Source organism: Gavialis gangeticus, unplaced genomic scaffold, assembly GCF_001723915.1.
Source record: "Gavialis gangeticus isolate Ggan-Ray unplaced genomic scaffold, GavGan_comp1, whole genome shotgun sequence".
NCBI classification, from domain to species: domain Eukaryota; kingdom Metazoa; phylum Chordata; order Crocodylia; family Gavialidae; genus Gavialis; species Gavialis gangeticus.
The window spans coordinates 79,037,426-79,052,949 of record NW_017729031.1 but is presented as its reverse complement, the minus strand read 5'-3'; the positions used below and the strand labels follow the sequence as shown (position 1 = coordinate 79,052,949).

At 40.4% G+C, this 15,524-nt stretch overlaps 1 protein-coding gene across 7 annotated transcripts in view; it reads left to right on the top strand.

Moving 5' to 3' along the window:
- The first annotated feature begins 7,790 nt into the window (after positions 1 to 7,790).
- ANKRD44 (ankyrin repeat domain 44) overlaps positions 7,791 to 15,524 on the top strand; it is a 152,251-nt gene continuing 144,517 nt past the window's right edge. For 6 of the 7 annotated variants that reach the window (XM_019523135.1, XM_019523133.1, XM_019523136.1 and 3 more), the window contains exon 1: positions 7,799 to 7,880. In XM_019523135.1, coding sequence (XP_019378680.1) covers positions 7,845 to 7,880 — 36 coding nt within the window. In that variant the 5' untranslated portion in view covers positions 7,799 to 7,844. Of the gene's footprint in view, positions 7,881 to 15,524 lie in introns of all 7 variants that reach the window. The other variant, XM_019523138.1, reaches the window with a different exon arrangement.

The window sequence follows — 15,524 nt, the reverse complement described above, 5'->3', positions numbered from 1 at the left end:
TCTAAATCTGATTGGTGAAAAATGTGAAGCATGTCATTGAGGCAAGTTTTAATGTGGTAACTTTTATTGGACCAGCTACTTAGTCACTGAAATTCAAACTGAAACCAGAAATGCTCTGGAAACATGGATGCATGTTAATACTTGAGACACCCATTGATGATTTAACACATTTACTGTATCCCGGGGTTAATTTTGACTAGTATCTTTCATCCTACACAGATTATACATAAGGGCTACATTTTTGTATGGTTCAGAGACTTAATGCTGTCAAAGTCACTTTAATATTGCTTTCAGTTAAAAATTAGTGTCACTCCTTCAAAAGGCAAGAGCTCTGATTTATGCCCTCCAGTGAAGTGCTGTCTTTTATTTTCATATAGGATAAAAGCTGCTTTGTCCAGCCTCATTCATGTTCTTACTTCACAGATAATCTTACTTATACCCAGGAAAATACTTGGGAGGAAACTGTTTCTTAGTGGTTAGATTGGTATACCTCCCTTCCTTCACTGGATTTGATAGGAAAACTTTGACTTTAATAAGACAGGAATTTGTCTGTGCTCCTTATGATGAAATTATTATTAAAACAAAGTTTTTTTTGTATAGAGAACAAACAAATGTAACCTGATAATAATGGTGAAGAGAGCTCTAGGTACATTGCCACTGTAAGTCTTTCCCACACAATGCTATGTAGGAGTCAGGTATGCTAAGTGGATGTAGGTGGACCTGAACTGAACAGAAACTTGTTTCTGAATTGTATTTTTAAGGATTCAGGGACATACTTTGCATAGCAATTAGTCATTATATAAAAATAATCTTTCAAATGCCTTTCCAAAGGGAGTTGCTATATAACTTGGGTAGGAGAGACATGGAAAAAAGGAAAGAGTGACTGTGTGTGTAATATATATACAGTGACACTGTTTCTGTGTTTGGTGTATAAAACAGCTTACTGGCTGGAAAGGATTAAAAAATTGTGGTAAGCATAGTAAGACTCAAATGTGCATCTGAAGTGGTTGGCTGGCCAGGCGGGAAGTAGCTAAAATGGAGGTTGCTTCGGCAGTCTCACTGGGAGGGGCACTGTTCAACTTTTCTTACTAGGGAATGCATGCCTGGCTGGATCCAGGAACTGAGTTAGGACCATGGGTGGTTGGAGCCTCCCTGTAGGGAAGGAAGGTCTAGACTCTAGCACAAGATCATTTGAGTTTTTTCAGGACTCGTTTATTCTGATTTTGTTTTGTGGCTATGGTTTTGGTCTGTGCTGTGGTGGAGGGTAGGAAGGGGCATTGAACTTTCATAATGATTTGGGGCAAAAGGCTTGGCTATAAATCATCATGGTTGTCAGGAAAAGCTGCCAGAGGAACCAAGATGCAGTATTATGCTCTACCAGCTGGATGGGGTGGGACCACAGCCTAACAGGAACGTGTAATATACAAATGATGAAAAACACGCGAGACTTCTAGCGTGATTAACAAATCAGCCGGATTGTACTTAATGTCGTCTCATTTTTAGGGGTGAGGGTGGACAACAATATTCATTGTTGAGTATATATACCAAGTGCTTACAATAAAAGATTGCTCTGAGGATGCAGGGCTACTAGGCAACTGCTTGTGGTTAATGGCTTTTGATGTTTGGTGGTAAGACATTGTCACAGGTCTGTAAATCACACCTGGTTCTGAGACTCAATGGCACCAGCAGCTACCACAGTTGGCAGTGATTTTGCTAAGTCCATGTTTTTCATATTACTGCATCATGTTTCGAAATTTTAAACACTCCAGTCATAAAGAATCACCAGAAAGGCTTAATGCAGACCAAAAGTACACATGCTCTAATTAGAGCTCACATGTGCATCTGAGGAAAATACAACAGATCAAGTAGCTGTAGCATCTGCACTTGTTCCATTACACACCTTTGCCAGTATCTCCCTTTCTGTCAGTGTTGAAGAGTTCCTTTCTGTGGAATTTCTTGAAATCTGTGAGAAGTCCAAGTTTCGGAGAAGCTGCTGTTTTAAAAAAAAAAAAATGGGAAAGGGGCTTAAGAAAAAGAAAAGTTGTTACAGGAAAAGCAATTAGAAGGTATCCCTTTCCCACTTTAACTGTAGTTTTTTATAGTCCAACATAGTTCTTAGAATGAATTACAATACAGGAGAGTGTGGTGGCACTAAGTGATCACAAAATTGGTGCTTAAACAAAGGTAACAAAATAATTTTAGGTTTTATGAAGTACTGTATTAAACCTAACTATATAAATATAGCTGTAAAAACAGTTTGGAGATTTTCCAAAGAACCTTGTCTCACCATTCTCACAGTAATCTTCTGGGCAGATTTGCAAAACAATAAGGAACATGCCTTTTAAGTTGCATTGACTCCATTTGCATGTGTCGTCTGTTTAATTTCTTAACATATAAACTGAAAAAACCCAGTGTATAGGCATGCCATCCTTCCTCTCTGTAACAGATAACACGTAGCCTTTGCAAGCAACTTGGGAACTCTTAGAACATAACAAATACCTATACAAAGACAAAATTCAATTTGTGCAAATGTTTGGCTCCCATTCTATGAAAAAAGAATCGGGCCTTAAAGGGCCTTTCATGAGGATGCTCAATGTGCATGTGTTTAGGTACCTTTGGTCATTTAAGAATACTTGTCACTGACTTATATGTCCTGAACATAACTATGGTTATTTATGTATTTTATATAATTAGTTCTCTACATATAGCTCTTCAGGATCTCAAACAAATATTTGTTCATAGGCATATGATAAAAGCCTGTTTCCCTCCCGCTTCCCCCCCATCCCCTGGGCAGTCATTCAAGAGGAGAGCAATTAGAGGAGAGTAAAATCTGTGAAAGTACTTCAGAGTGCTGAAAAACATATACAGAAATGCAATTATTTGAAGCGTGTGGGGGGAAAACTCTAAAATGTGAGCAAATTAAGAAGCAACTAGCAATATGCTTGAAGTATCCAAGAAACATCTTGGAAGCATCCTAGCAGTTCACTTCATGCCTGCATTAGTAAAAAGTCATGCCATCTATAAAGCACATTTAATTACAACTAAAAAGAAGGAAACTCTGTAACCAGAACCAATATACAACCAAAAGGACAAGTAGTCTATTTATAGCTACTGCTGTATGAGAATATATGTATTTAATGTGACACTGAAGGCCACCTTATAATTTTGATTAATAGGGGCATCTTTGGAAAAGTAAACCCATGTGACAAGAACAGGTAAATACTGACAAAATCATTACTGCTGTGAAATAATCACCTATTTTACTGCATTATCTTTTCAGTAGAAGAAATAAGAATGTGCACACATCAAAGTTGCAACTTCAGCAGTTTGGTTTGGCACAGATAGGAAAAATGAAGGTTCAGTATACATGTAATCCTTTTTACTCAAAAGACCAAATGATATTTCACTGTAGCAAATGAAGATGAGAATTGAACAAAATATTCAATGTATGTTACCTTTCCTGTGAAATAATGTGCTAAAGCAGGGGTCTCAAATCTGTGGTCTGCAGGCTAAATCCAACCTGCAGAGCCATTTCACCTAGCCTGTGGGGCTTGGAGGGAGTGGGGTAGGAATTTAGGGGCAGGGTGTACAGGGGTGGGGCCTGTAACAGTTAGTGAAGATCAAGAACATCATTCAGGTCTTTCAACATCCATCATCAGCCCTCGCTCATCTGCACACAAGCCCTCACTCATTTTACACAAGTTGCATTCTGTGACTGTCAGGCACTGAATAGAGGAGTACTTTCACAGATTCTAAGAAGTTTAGGGCTGGAAGGGACCTCTTGAGATCATTGGGTCCAGCCCCCCTGCTCTGGGCAGGAAAGACTGCTGGGGTCAAATAACCCCAGCAAGGTGTGCGTCTAGGCTCCTTTTGAAGATCTACAGGGTAGGTGCCTGCATCACCCCTGCTAGGAGTCTGTTCCCGAGTCAGGGGAGTCTACTCCAGAGTCTATTCCAGAGTTTCCCATACTGCCCACCAGCACTTCAGGTTCTTTATTCTGACTTCAGATTTCAACAATAATACCACAAAATATTTTGGGTATTTTTCCTTTCTGAATGCAGCACTTCACCTCCATTACATATGCCTTCGAATCTTCTACACAGCCACACCTATACCCGCTCCTGGCTAGAGTATCATTTACGATTCTGTGTTGTGCATTTCAGTATCACCTGACAATAAAAGCAAACCCATCAAAGTACATATGAGCACAACAAAGCCAAGGCGGCTGAAAGTAGACATTTACCCATATTCTTTTCAACATCTCTTTCCAAACCATGGAGTATAACTTTCTATGAATTAAAACAGTGAGAGAGAAAGAGTCATTATGTTTGTTAAGACTGAATTCCATTCAGAGTGATAGGAAAATTAAAGCATATGTGGCAGCTCTCCATCTTCATCAAAGGCTTTGTAAATGAACATACAAGAGAGTTGTAACTAGTTTCTAGGCAGAGTAAATCCTAACTGATGTTATGTCAAATAGAATATAAATGTCTGTGTAGAATTTGAAAGTAGGATATTTTAAGCACCCTGCCTTGAAAAGATGTATCTTTATTCTGCTGCTGTTCTCCATGTTAAACAACTGATGCTAATTATAAAGGTCAAACATTTGCTGTAAAATTGGATATCTGATCCAAATGTGTTGTGGCAGAATGAAGCAAGACAAATGCCAAGCTGTCTTACCATGGATCTTTTAAATTTAAGAATTTGCAGCACTCTGTCCTCTTGTAATTGAAGCAAAAATGTCACCCATTAAAGGATTTGAGGACTTCTTAAAATATAATCTTTTCTGGTGATATCTGTGAATTTTTCCCATGAGCAACAGACTCGGTCATGAATTCTGGCTTTAAGCTTTTTCTTGTATGCCTAGTAATAGCATTGTCATTTTTTTTCAGAAGAGCATTATTGGCTATCAGTGTTACTCAAATGAACACTAGCATTAATGTTGTTATTATAATAATTAATATCTATAGTAGTAGTGGTACAGTAGTATCCAATCCAGCACTTCACTCTGTTCTGCTGAGCATTGTGTAAATGCATAGGCAGATGCAGCCCTTGCATTTTTATTTACAGGATGACTTCTTTTAGTTTTATGCAGCGTCTGAGCTAAAGATCTTTATTATCACAATTTATTTAAAATATTTATTTCAAGATAAACATAACAACAAATGCCTTTTACAAACTCTGAGTGCTCTGGCATCTACTTGGAAAAAAACCTCCCTTGTCCATTAAAAGTTAAAGGAAAAAACGCCACGAATTCTAATTCTGCTCCACCCTGCCCTGCATTCCCTCTCCCACAAAAACAGGTGGTCAGTTAAAAAACAGTGTGAAGCATGATTTTGTCACTGAAGAAATAGCACACCTTGGCCACCTGTTCTCATTCATTATAATATAGAATTCTGGGTGGTAACTAATGTACTGAAACTGGGTATCAGGTGTTTAGGCAGGTGAACACAGCGACTAATCCAAGTTGTTTTGTGCATGTGTCATTTGGCAGCGGTGTCAGGTTTCAGTAGAGCTTTAGGCTCTACTGGGGTTGTAAACTTTTGCTGCTGCTGTTTGGTATTTTAATGGAAATCAGACATGAAGAAGTGAATACTTAATTTTTGTGTGCTTTCTTATTTCATAACAATTAGCTGGCTTCTCAAAGCTGTTAATGTAAGATGAGGCTGCAATGCCAGTTATGTACAAATTTCTATTTTTGTATACTGTGAGTACAAGGTCATAGAATTGTTTTAAGCTACTCCTATCCTTCTGGAAAAAGCACAAATGATCACACCTGTTATGGGTTTATATAGCACAATATCTCCACAGTTATTATGTGGATAATTTTGTCATTGTGCATTGTGTACATGTGCTGATATTATGTTAGTTAGCTAACTTCCATGGCAGAGCAATTAGAAGCTGCTGGTTCCATTATTTTATGATGATGTTTTAGCTATCTTTTCAAAGCATATAGAGCCTTGCATAGATGTTTTGTTGCATATAAATAAAAGAAGAAATATATATTTTTCACTATAGCTGAATATTTTGGTAAAAAATAATTGCCTGATTAGATTCTAAAAGTACCTGGCTAAGACTCCAGAATCTTAGGCTTGATTGCTCACTTAAATAGCTTTTTCTGGTAAGTGTGAAAGACAGTATTTTTCTAAAAGCTAAAGTCATCACAATTGTATTTTTTTATTGTTGATTCTGTCCTCAAAGTACAGGGAGAGCAATCCTTTTATCCTTTCTTCCATATCACCCCAAATTCTGTCCTTACAGCTATCTACTTTATCCGACCAGTTGACAAATTCCTTGGTCACTTGTCCTAATCAGCTTATTTTAAAGGAGTGTGGTCAACTTAAAAATGACTGTCTGTTAGCAATACCAACTAAAAAAACTGTCTTGAAACAAAAAATATTTTCCTTATTTCTTTACTTTATTTACTCTGAATTTTGAAGCATTCTGTACACAGGCAGTTAGGCAAAGTCTTAAGCTTGTGCACCACTTAAATATTTAAGCTGTTGTCTTATAGTCCATTGGTGCTTTAGATATGCTTAAGCTTTTATAGGTTAAGTATAATTTTCCCCTGTTGTTTTGCAAACAGAAGAGGAAAAGTCATTATTAAAAGAAAAGGCAAAATGTACAAATATGAACATAGGAACTCCAGTATGGTATCTGAAATTAACTGCTTTTTTAAAATGGACTAGATTTCAAGTTGATTGTCCCCTATCATTTTGCTGGACCCAATGCTTCTCGACTTTTCTAGGTGCAAGGCACCCCTCAGAAAATGCCAACTCTTTCATACATTTCTTGCCTGGAAAAATAATAGAGCAATTCTTCTGTTCCAAAGAACTTAGAAGACCACAACAGGTCAAAATATTTTTGGCGCTGTGCTTTCCTATTTAATATTTTTGGGTTTGTCTTGTGAATCATGTGGGTGTTCGCTCACTTAACAGTGATAATATTGTTTCAGCTCTTTGGTTGATAATAGCTGAGTTGACAGTGCAAATCCTATGGTGCTGGTGGCTTACTACACACCTTGTTAAATGGGAAGATTGAAATTGTGAAAAGAATCTATTCTGAACACAGTCTTTTTTCTGATCAGCTTGCAACAATGTCATCTTAACCCTATCAATGACGCTTCAAAACCAGTTTAAGATGAACCTGGATGAATGTAGTATCAGATTTAACTGATTTTAGGTTATACTGGTTTATTGAACTTATGTCCCAGATCCCCTCCAGAATCAAGTTAACTCAGTCACCCAGCATCCCAGAATGCCTTGTACCTTTGTACCTCCCCCACAAACCTCCCTTTACAGGGTGGGTGGGCTAGCCTTGACCAAAGCTGTTTGCTGCAGTAAGCGGGGAGATGGGCCCTAGCACCCCCCCAGTGGTGTACCGACAGGAGGGTGGGGGGGTATGCCCCCGGGCAGTGGCCTGGGAGGGGCACCAGCCAGGCCCTCCAGGGGGTATCTGGTTCTGCCACCAGTGTCTTCAGCCAGGGACGGGAACAGGGTGGGGAGGAGGGGGGTGCAAATGCAAATATTGGCCCCTGGGTACCAGAGACCCACAGTATGCCATTGCACCCTCCAGCTTCTGGCCTGAGCCCCTGCAGGCATTTGGCTGCATCTCTGGAGTCAAAGGTGAATGTCTGCTCACTTGCTTATCTGTTCAGTGTATGCAGCTTAGATTAACCTGCAAAGGTTGAATTGATTCTGCTGGGCTTTTTCACTGTTTGTACTTAGCCAAAATGTCCATCTTTTAAAACAGCAAAAACACATTTCTTATTGTTCCTTTGTGTTTTATCTTGGCAGCCACCACTGGTCCAAGCAATTTTCAGTGGTGATCCAGAGGAGATACGGATGTTGATCTACAAAACTGAGGATGTCAATGCTCTGGTAAGCGACTCTGCAAATGTATTTATATTGCAGTCCATGAGCAAAATAAGCTGTCCATGATTTTAACATTTATAAAAAATTTAAAACCAACACAATAAAAAATAGTTAGGAACTAGAGATTCATAGCTTAAATAGTAGTTTAAGTCAGTAATTCCAGCATGTGGAAGTCATTTTTTTTAACTGCACACAATAATTACTTAAAATGTCCAGGTCAATCAGGGACAGTTTTCTCCAAGTCCCTGTTGTTGTGAATGAAAATAGCTGAAAGCAGCATATCGCGATTCTCTGTAGAATTTCCCTTTATAATGAGCCTGTGCAGATCAGGGGCTTTTCTTGAGGATATGAATATATTTCAGATAATTTCACTGGAGCTCACAAATGGCAGAAGTAAGGAAGTTTTAGCTTGGCCAGTGACATGCACACAGAGGAATTGCTATACTGCAGATTTGGCTTATTTCTAGCTGGAACAATAGTAAGCAGCTGTAAACAACAGAGGTTAAGTATTTTCACAGTGGAAAATCTTAAACTGAACTGCCCTTTTTGCAGCAGCTTTTTGCCTTATGCTTTTCCCCTTCATGTTGAATTACAGTCAGGATGTTAAAATGAACAATTTTTGCTGGCATCTTGACTATAGTCTGTGAGCTCTGGAAGATGTGGGGAAAAATAGGAGAGATAGAATACTGGTGTAGTTTAGCTGTTTTTAAAACTGTTATCCTTTTCCTTTGTCTTGTCCAGGTAACAACATAGTAATGATATTATTCATAGTTAATTTTAGTGGTTTGCCTGATATAATGCACTGCTTTGAGACTTCAGCTTCTGTAGCCAATATTGTCCAAATGCCCAGTTGAGGGGAGGAAGCGTTAGGGAGGAGTACTTGGGTCTAGTTAAATTGGACTCCATTTGACTCGCAGTGAAGTCAAGACTTGCTTTCAACTTGCACAGGAATCAGATCAGGCTCAGAGAGAGGGGAAACACAAGATTGGAGATCAGATCTCTTTGTAAATATCAGTTCTTGGGTCCTTTGCTAAAACCCTAAAGCATGCTGATTTAATATATTGGCTCTTCCACATCCCCTGGATTTCCCACCCCATTAATGATAAAAATGAAATTTTGCAACACGTCATTTCTAAGATGTTCTTTGTCCTTAAACATTTTAGCTCTTAAAAATGGCATTTGTTGTACAGATTAAGATGGCTGCATGCTTTCAGGTTCCACTCTTGAAGTGTTTTTATATCCCTTGGGCTCAAGGTTGCTGGAAAATGTTGCTATGGAGATGCACTCAATTGCTGGGTAAAACATTAAATGGGTTGTGTATACTTTAAATATTATGGTATTCACAACTAATGGAAGAAAGGTCATTGGACAGGAACATTTTTATGCAAAATCATGTTCCATATAATAAAAGCCTTTCCAAGAATGTGTTGACCTAGCAGCAAACCTATCTTGAGCTAGAAAATTAAATGTTCTTTGGTGTAATTAAAAAGATCTTTGCCAAGATGCATTCAGAATCATGAATTTCAAATATAATTTCAAGTGAATCACAAACACTAGAAATATCACTAAAAGAATGGGGATGGAAGAGTGCACATCTGTTACCTGCTGTGAGCTGGCTAGTCAAAGGGACAGCCTGTAAGTCTCTTTAGGATGTTTTGAAATTACTTCCATGTTAGTGTTTTAGTAATGTTGGGCGACTTCCAGCCACTTGGTAGTGGTTGTGTTCTTTGTTGATCATTTCTGATTAACTGGAATAATATTGACAGTTGAAAGTATAAATAAGAAGAAAGAATAAAATGCAACTGCATTCACAGTCAGCTGTGGAGTTTTTCTTAGTTTAAATGTCATGTTTCAGAGCCCATAGCAGAGAAGCTATTAATATGGCAGAACAAAATTGGATACGAGGAAGCTATGAAAAGTAAGTGATACCTAACGATAGGAAACCGTGGCAAGGCTGCGTGAGAGTTCTTGTTATCTAAGGAAAGAGAAAATTTAACTTTGTGGAGAGGGTTAGTGGGGGGGTTGGGGAAGGGAGGGGAGACTTCATAGCTAGTCTCAAGATAGCAGGACAGATTTTGTTCCTTGGCAAAATAACTGAGAGCTCTTCTTTATCCCAGAGATGTTCCCAGAAATATTAAATAAAACGGCATGTTTATACCATCAAAGGATTGTTCTAGCCTGTAGTTACTTCATGAACGGTGCACCAATGGAGCTGCCATGATGTAGTGTTGTGCCTGCATCAATAAGCTCACTCTCTTCCAAATGCTTATTGGTGTGCACTAAGGTATCCTGGTTTAGAGTGTAGTGTTCATTGTGCAGGTATGACGTGTTTTAGGGCAGTGCTTTCTAACACAGTCCTTTTGTGTAGGCACCGACATACCTTAAGTTGCTGGTGCTGCTGCTCTAATGGGGATTTTTATTTTGTATCCAAGTAGAAATTTGCATCTGTTTGGCTTAGAACTGATTGTTTTAGTTCATTTTGCCAAGATAATGGTCACTTTGACCTCTCTGTGTTCCTACAACTTCGGAGGGAACAGGATGCCGCTTTTTACATACTGATGACAGTGATACTTCCTTTTATACAGTACGGTGATACTTTATTTACTTTTCTTTCCTTCATCCAGAGGTGTTCTAGTCTATTTGCAGTCAATCTACACTAGCCCACTGTCCAGGAAGTTGGGATATTTGTTTGCATCCCTGCCCTTTAGTTTCACAGAGCAACATATAATGTACTGTTTGTTGATAGAGCTGGCTACAGACTAGCAATTTTTTTAGTTACTGTGTTTTTTCTATATGTAAAAGGTAACTGTTTTTCTGTTTATCTTTTAGTATAGAGGGAGAGGGAGATGGTTCTGAAGGATGTTTTATTCCCCTCTCTTTGACTTTTCACAGTCAAAGAGAGGGGTTTCTGATGGTCCTGGTCATAACCACTAGTGACTCTGGACACTGGAAATTTATATTGTCACTGGGAGTGTCTACATGAGACACTATAATTCATTGCTACTGCTCAGTGGTGTTACCGGGCACTAACAATGACATGATGCTACTGTGCAGTAGTAACGAGCTACAGCACAGTAGTTCGTTGCTACTGCATAGTAGTGTTGGGAAGAAAACCATGCAGTGATGGTACTGCTCAGTAACACTGGTTATTGCACAGTACTAAACGACTGTGCAATAACAATTTTGCAGTCCGCTGCACATGTAAACATGGCCACTGAGGCCCAGACTCATTCAAGGTTCCAGGTCACGAGGCAGTAGCTTGGTTTTGAGGGGTTTTTTCAGTTAAAAATTAATTTCTAATTGCAGCCAAATCATGGAATATGTTTATGATTATCTTAGTCTTTTTGTTGTCTATTTTTTCTAATTATTTTTTTTGAAAACCGAAAAAAAATCTGTTTATAGGTTTTCCTATCCTCTCTTCTTTCCCTATCTCTCTTTTAGTATCCCAGAGAGTGAGATCACAAGAGGTAAACTATCAATACCAGATGGTCTAAAATACTGAAATTCCACCCCCAAATTTTCTGGGTTTTTTTTCTGGGAAAATTTTATAGCATTGTTTGATGAGCTGCATCAGCCAGACCACCATCTTATTTCTCTACATATGGTGCAGTTTTATTCTGATGTCAGGATGCTGCAGTTTATAAAATAAGTGCCATACTGGATCAGACCAGTGGTCCATCTAGCCCAATATCCTGTCTCCAGCAGTGGCAGGAGTGGATACTTTAGAGCATGGGTGGGCAAAATACATCCCGTGGGCTGGATCCGGCCTGTGAGCCCATTCTGTCTGGCCCACAGGGCCCCTAAAAAAATTAGAAAATTAATATTTATCTGCTCTTGGTTCCTGTCAAAAATGACAGAAGCCAGAGGCAGTAGGACCCAGAGGAAGCCCTGGCAGGCTCCTGCAACAGCAGGGCCTGCCTGGCCCCACCCCCGCAGCTGGAAGCCCCAGCAGAGGCTTCTGGCCTGGGACCATGTGGCTCCACGGCACCAGAAACTCAGGTAAGGGGGGCGAAGGGCAGAGGAGGACCCCGGGCAGGGAAGGAGGCTGGGGAAAAGCTGAGCATGGGGAAAAGCGGCCCCTTGCCCACCCCATGGCTGGCACTCCCTGCTGCAGCCGGTCACAGCCTGCACAGGGCTGTCCTGAGCAGGCACAGGCAGCCCCACACGGGCTGTGAGTGGCTGCAACGCAGGGCACTGGCCATGGGGTGGGCGAGGGGCTGCTGTGGGTCTGACTCTGACTTTGAACCGCCAGAAGCCTCCTGTACCTCCCCCTCCACTTCCTGCCTGCAGTTTTTGCCCCTCTGTCCACTCCCTTCCCCTCCGTTTTACTGTCAGGCACAGCCCCACTTGGGCTTGGACTGGGATGTCTCCAGCATGTGGAAACGCTTTCCCCCACGTGGTCAGTCATCAGCAGTGAGACAGCTGCATGGTCAGGCAAGGGCTGGGGAGCCGGGGGAAAGAGCAATGATTGGGGAAGGTTGGAGGGAAGGGCAGAGGGTGGGATGTGGCAGGGTGCAGGGGGCAGGGCCCAGGAAGACTGCAGGGAGAAGTGGGAGGGGCAGAGGGCAAGAGGGGCATCTGACCCTCACCAGACACTGCTTTTCCTGTAGCAGTGTGGAGAGAGGGATTCAAGACAACCCTCCAATAATTAGATTCTACATCTGGAAAATTATAACAAATTTATAAATTTTCATATAGAGAATCTAATTATTGGGGGAACGTTTTATATTCAGGGTTGTTTTTATATTCAAGTAAATATCATAATCTTGATTGAAGTCAAGAGTAGCCATGACTTATGAAGGAAATGGAGAGGAGGAAAAGGCTATGACTAGGGGCCTCACAAACCATAATGTGAACTTGGCGTTCATTACAGGCAAGGAAGTATTGAAGGAAGAATGGAAGCCTGTATGGATATAGATCTTCAGATGTTGATTTCACATTACAGGTGTGAAGATACATTTAAGATTGGATTTAGTAAGCTCAAAATACATTTATGACACTTTAACTGTTAGGATATGAGCAGAGTTACTCTGTTGCATGGTTCAGCAGTAGAATCCTTGTCTGCCATGTGGGAGACCTGGGTTTGATTCGTAGACGCGAATATAACTACAGCCACCGAGGCACTGAATGTCCAGACTCAGTCCGGCCTTTGGCTTCTGTCTCAATGGACTTAACGGGGAGATGGAAGATCTGGGCAGCCTGCACACTCCTCCATACTCCTGCCTAAACATGTGCATCGAAGGCTTTGGTGACCTCTCATGCATAATCCAGAAGGATCAACAGTTGCCTGCTATGAGGCAGAGCTATGAAAAACTAAACTTTTTGTTCTAGATACGTTGCAAACGTATTGAGATGGAACAACTAGCCTCTCAGTCTTTGTTGTCAGAAGGCTGGACCCTACACACTACCCTAAACGTTTTTAGTTTTCTTTTTATTCAGTAGTTGTGGATGCAGCCTAGACAGATTAATGGGGCTCACTTGCGTAATGTGGTTTCACCGGAAGGCTATATGGAGAACATTTATACCGTATCACTACTATAAGGACATTTTATATATGCGATATTTAATTTTCTCTCACACTCAAACCCCATTCAATTCAATTTCAGACAGAATCCTTAATAAATTGAAAGCCATGCTTCTGAAAATGACATAACAGACATACAACCATAATATAAATTTAACAAAAATAACAGAAATACTAATTTAATAATAGGGCCAACCATTATAAAAGCATTATTCCTACTCCTAGAATTAACATAATCAAGTACAAATAAGGTGATAAATCAGATCATGAATCTATAAAAATGTTGTCCTTCGATCCACAATTAACACAGTAAAAAACAAATATAGTGATAAAGTTTATCAGTCATATCAACAGCAAAAGACGTTTAGCTCTGATTGAGTCAGCCTTGTAAACAAAAATTGAAAGATGGTTTACTAAATATGCATCTGTTTGCTGGAGGAGCCATATTAATTTCTCTCTATTTGAGAAGTATGTCAGTTTCTGCAAGAACGGTGATAAATACTTTCTCCTTATGTTGTTAGATAGAGGACGTTCTAAGGTGTAAGGAATAGTGTCTTCCAAAACTCCTAGACAGGCTGGGCAACATCTTTTACCCCTTGGAATGCAAAGTCTATGTCCAGCCAAAACAGCTGTGGGCATCTGTTCAGTCTTGAGTCTAGTCAAAGAGGTTTGCCATTTATTGTTGAGCTCCACCTTTCTCCCCCCACAGCCTAATTTCCAAAGAATATATAGAGGGGCGATGCAAATAGCCCTGGCCACTGCAAAATGATTTTGCCTGGCAATATCTTGGAACCTCTGGAAAACCTGGACCTTTTCTATGGGGGAGAAGAGTCTTTCATTGTCCCATCCTGGAAAATGCAAAAGTGCGGGAAAGAAAAGCTAGCCAAGGAGATTGAAGAGAAGGGGGATTATTGATGTCTTCTACATAGCACAATTTGAGTAAGCAAGACAGTAGAAGAGTCAGAATTTAAACCAGAATCCCACCATTCTAATAATAATATTAGTTAAAATGGAATCTAGTCCCATGTCTAATCTCAAGAAAGATGCGGGTCTTGAAGGAGGAAGACCCAGAAGAGCCCTGAGAAACGTATTCTGAGGTATGTCTATATCATTACTGGAGGCATAGCCCCATACTTCAGTGCCATACAGGATCTGAGACGTAACTTTGGCTTTATATACTAATATGGCAGCTTGGACTGATCATCCTGCTGTGGTCTCATAAAATTTATTTATAGCCACTGCTGATTGGGCTGCCTTAGTTTTAACCAACTGGATGTGGTGTTTCCATGATGGAGAAGCTGTAAACATCACACCCAAATACCTATAGGTCTTTAACAACTTCGAGTTTGATTCCCCCCATGTTCTATGGGTACTTTATCAAATGGCTTCCCCAAAACATTATTTTGGATTTATCCTAGTTTCATAGATGTTAGAATCGGAAGGGACCTGTTAGATCATTGAGTCTGACCCCCTGTCCTGGGCAGCAATGAGTGCTGGGGTCAGATGACCCAGCCAGGTGTCTATCCAATCTCCTTTTAAAAACCTCCAAGGAAGGGGACAGCACCACCTCCCTTGGAAGCGTATTCCATATTTTGGCAACCCTCACTGTAAAGAATTTTTTCCTGATGTCCAGTCTGAATTTGCTCTCTTCCAGTTTGTAGCCATTATTTCTAGTTACCCTGATGGGTGCCCTTGTAAACATTGTATCCCTTATTTCTTGCTGGCCCCCCCCGATGAGTTTGTCATGAGATCACCTCTTAGCCTCCCCTTGTGGAGGCTGAAGAGGTTCAGGTCTCCCAATCAGTCCACATAGGGTTTTTTTCTGTAGGCCTTTTAACCAAATGAGTGGCCCTCCTCTAACCCCTGTCCAGGCCATCCACATCCCTTCTGAAGTGCGGTGCCCAAAACTGGATGCAGTACTCCATATACGACCTGACCAATGCTGCATAGAGGGAAAGTATCACCTCCCTAGACCTGTTTGTGATGCACCTACTTATGCAAGAAAGAGAGCGGTTAGCTTTACTTATTACTTCATCACACTGGTGACTCATGTTCATTTTGGAGTCGACTACAACTCCGAGATCCCTTTTCGCAATTGTACTACTTAGAATGGTCCCTCCCAGGCT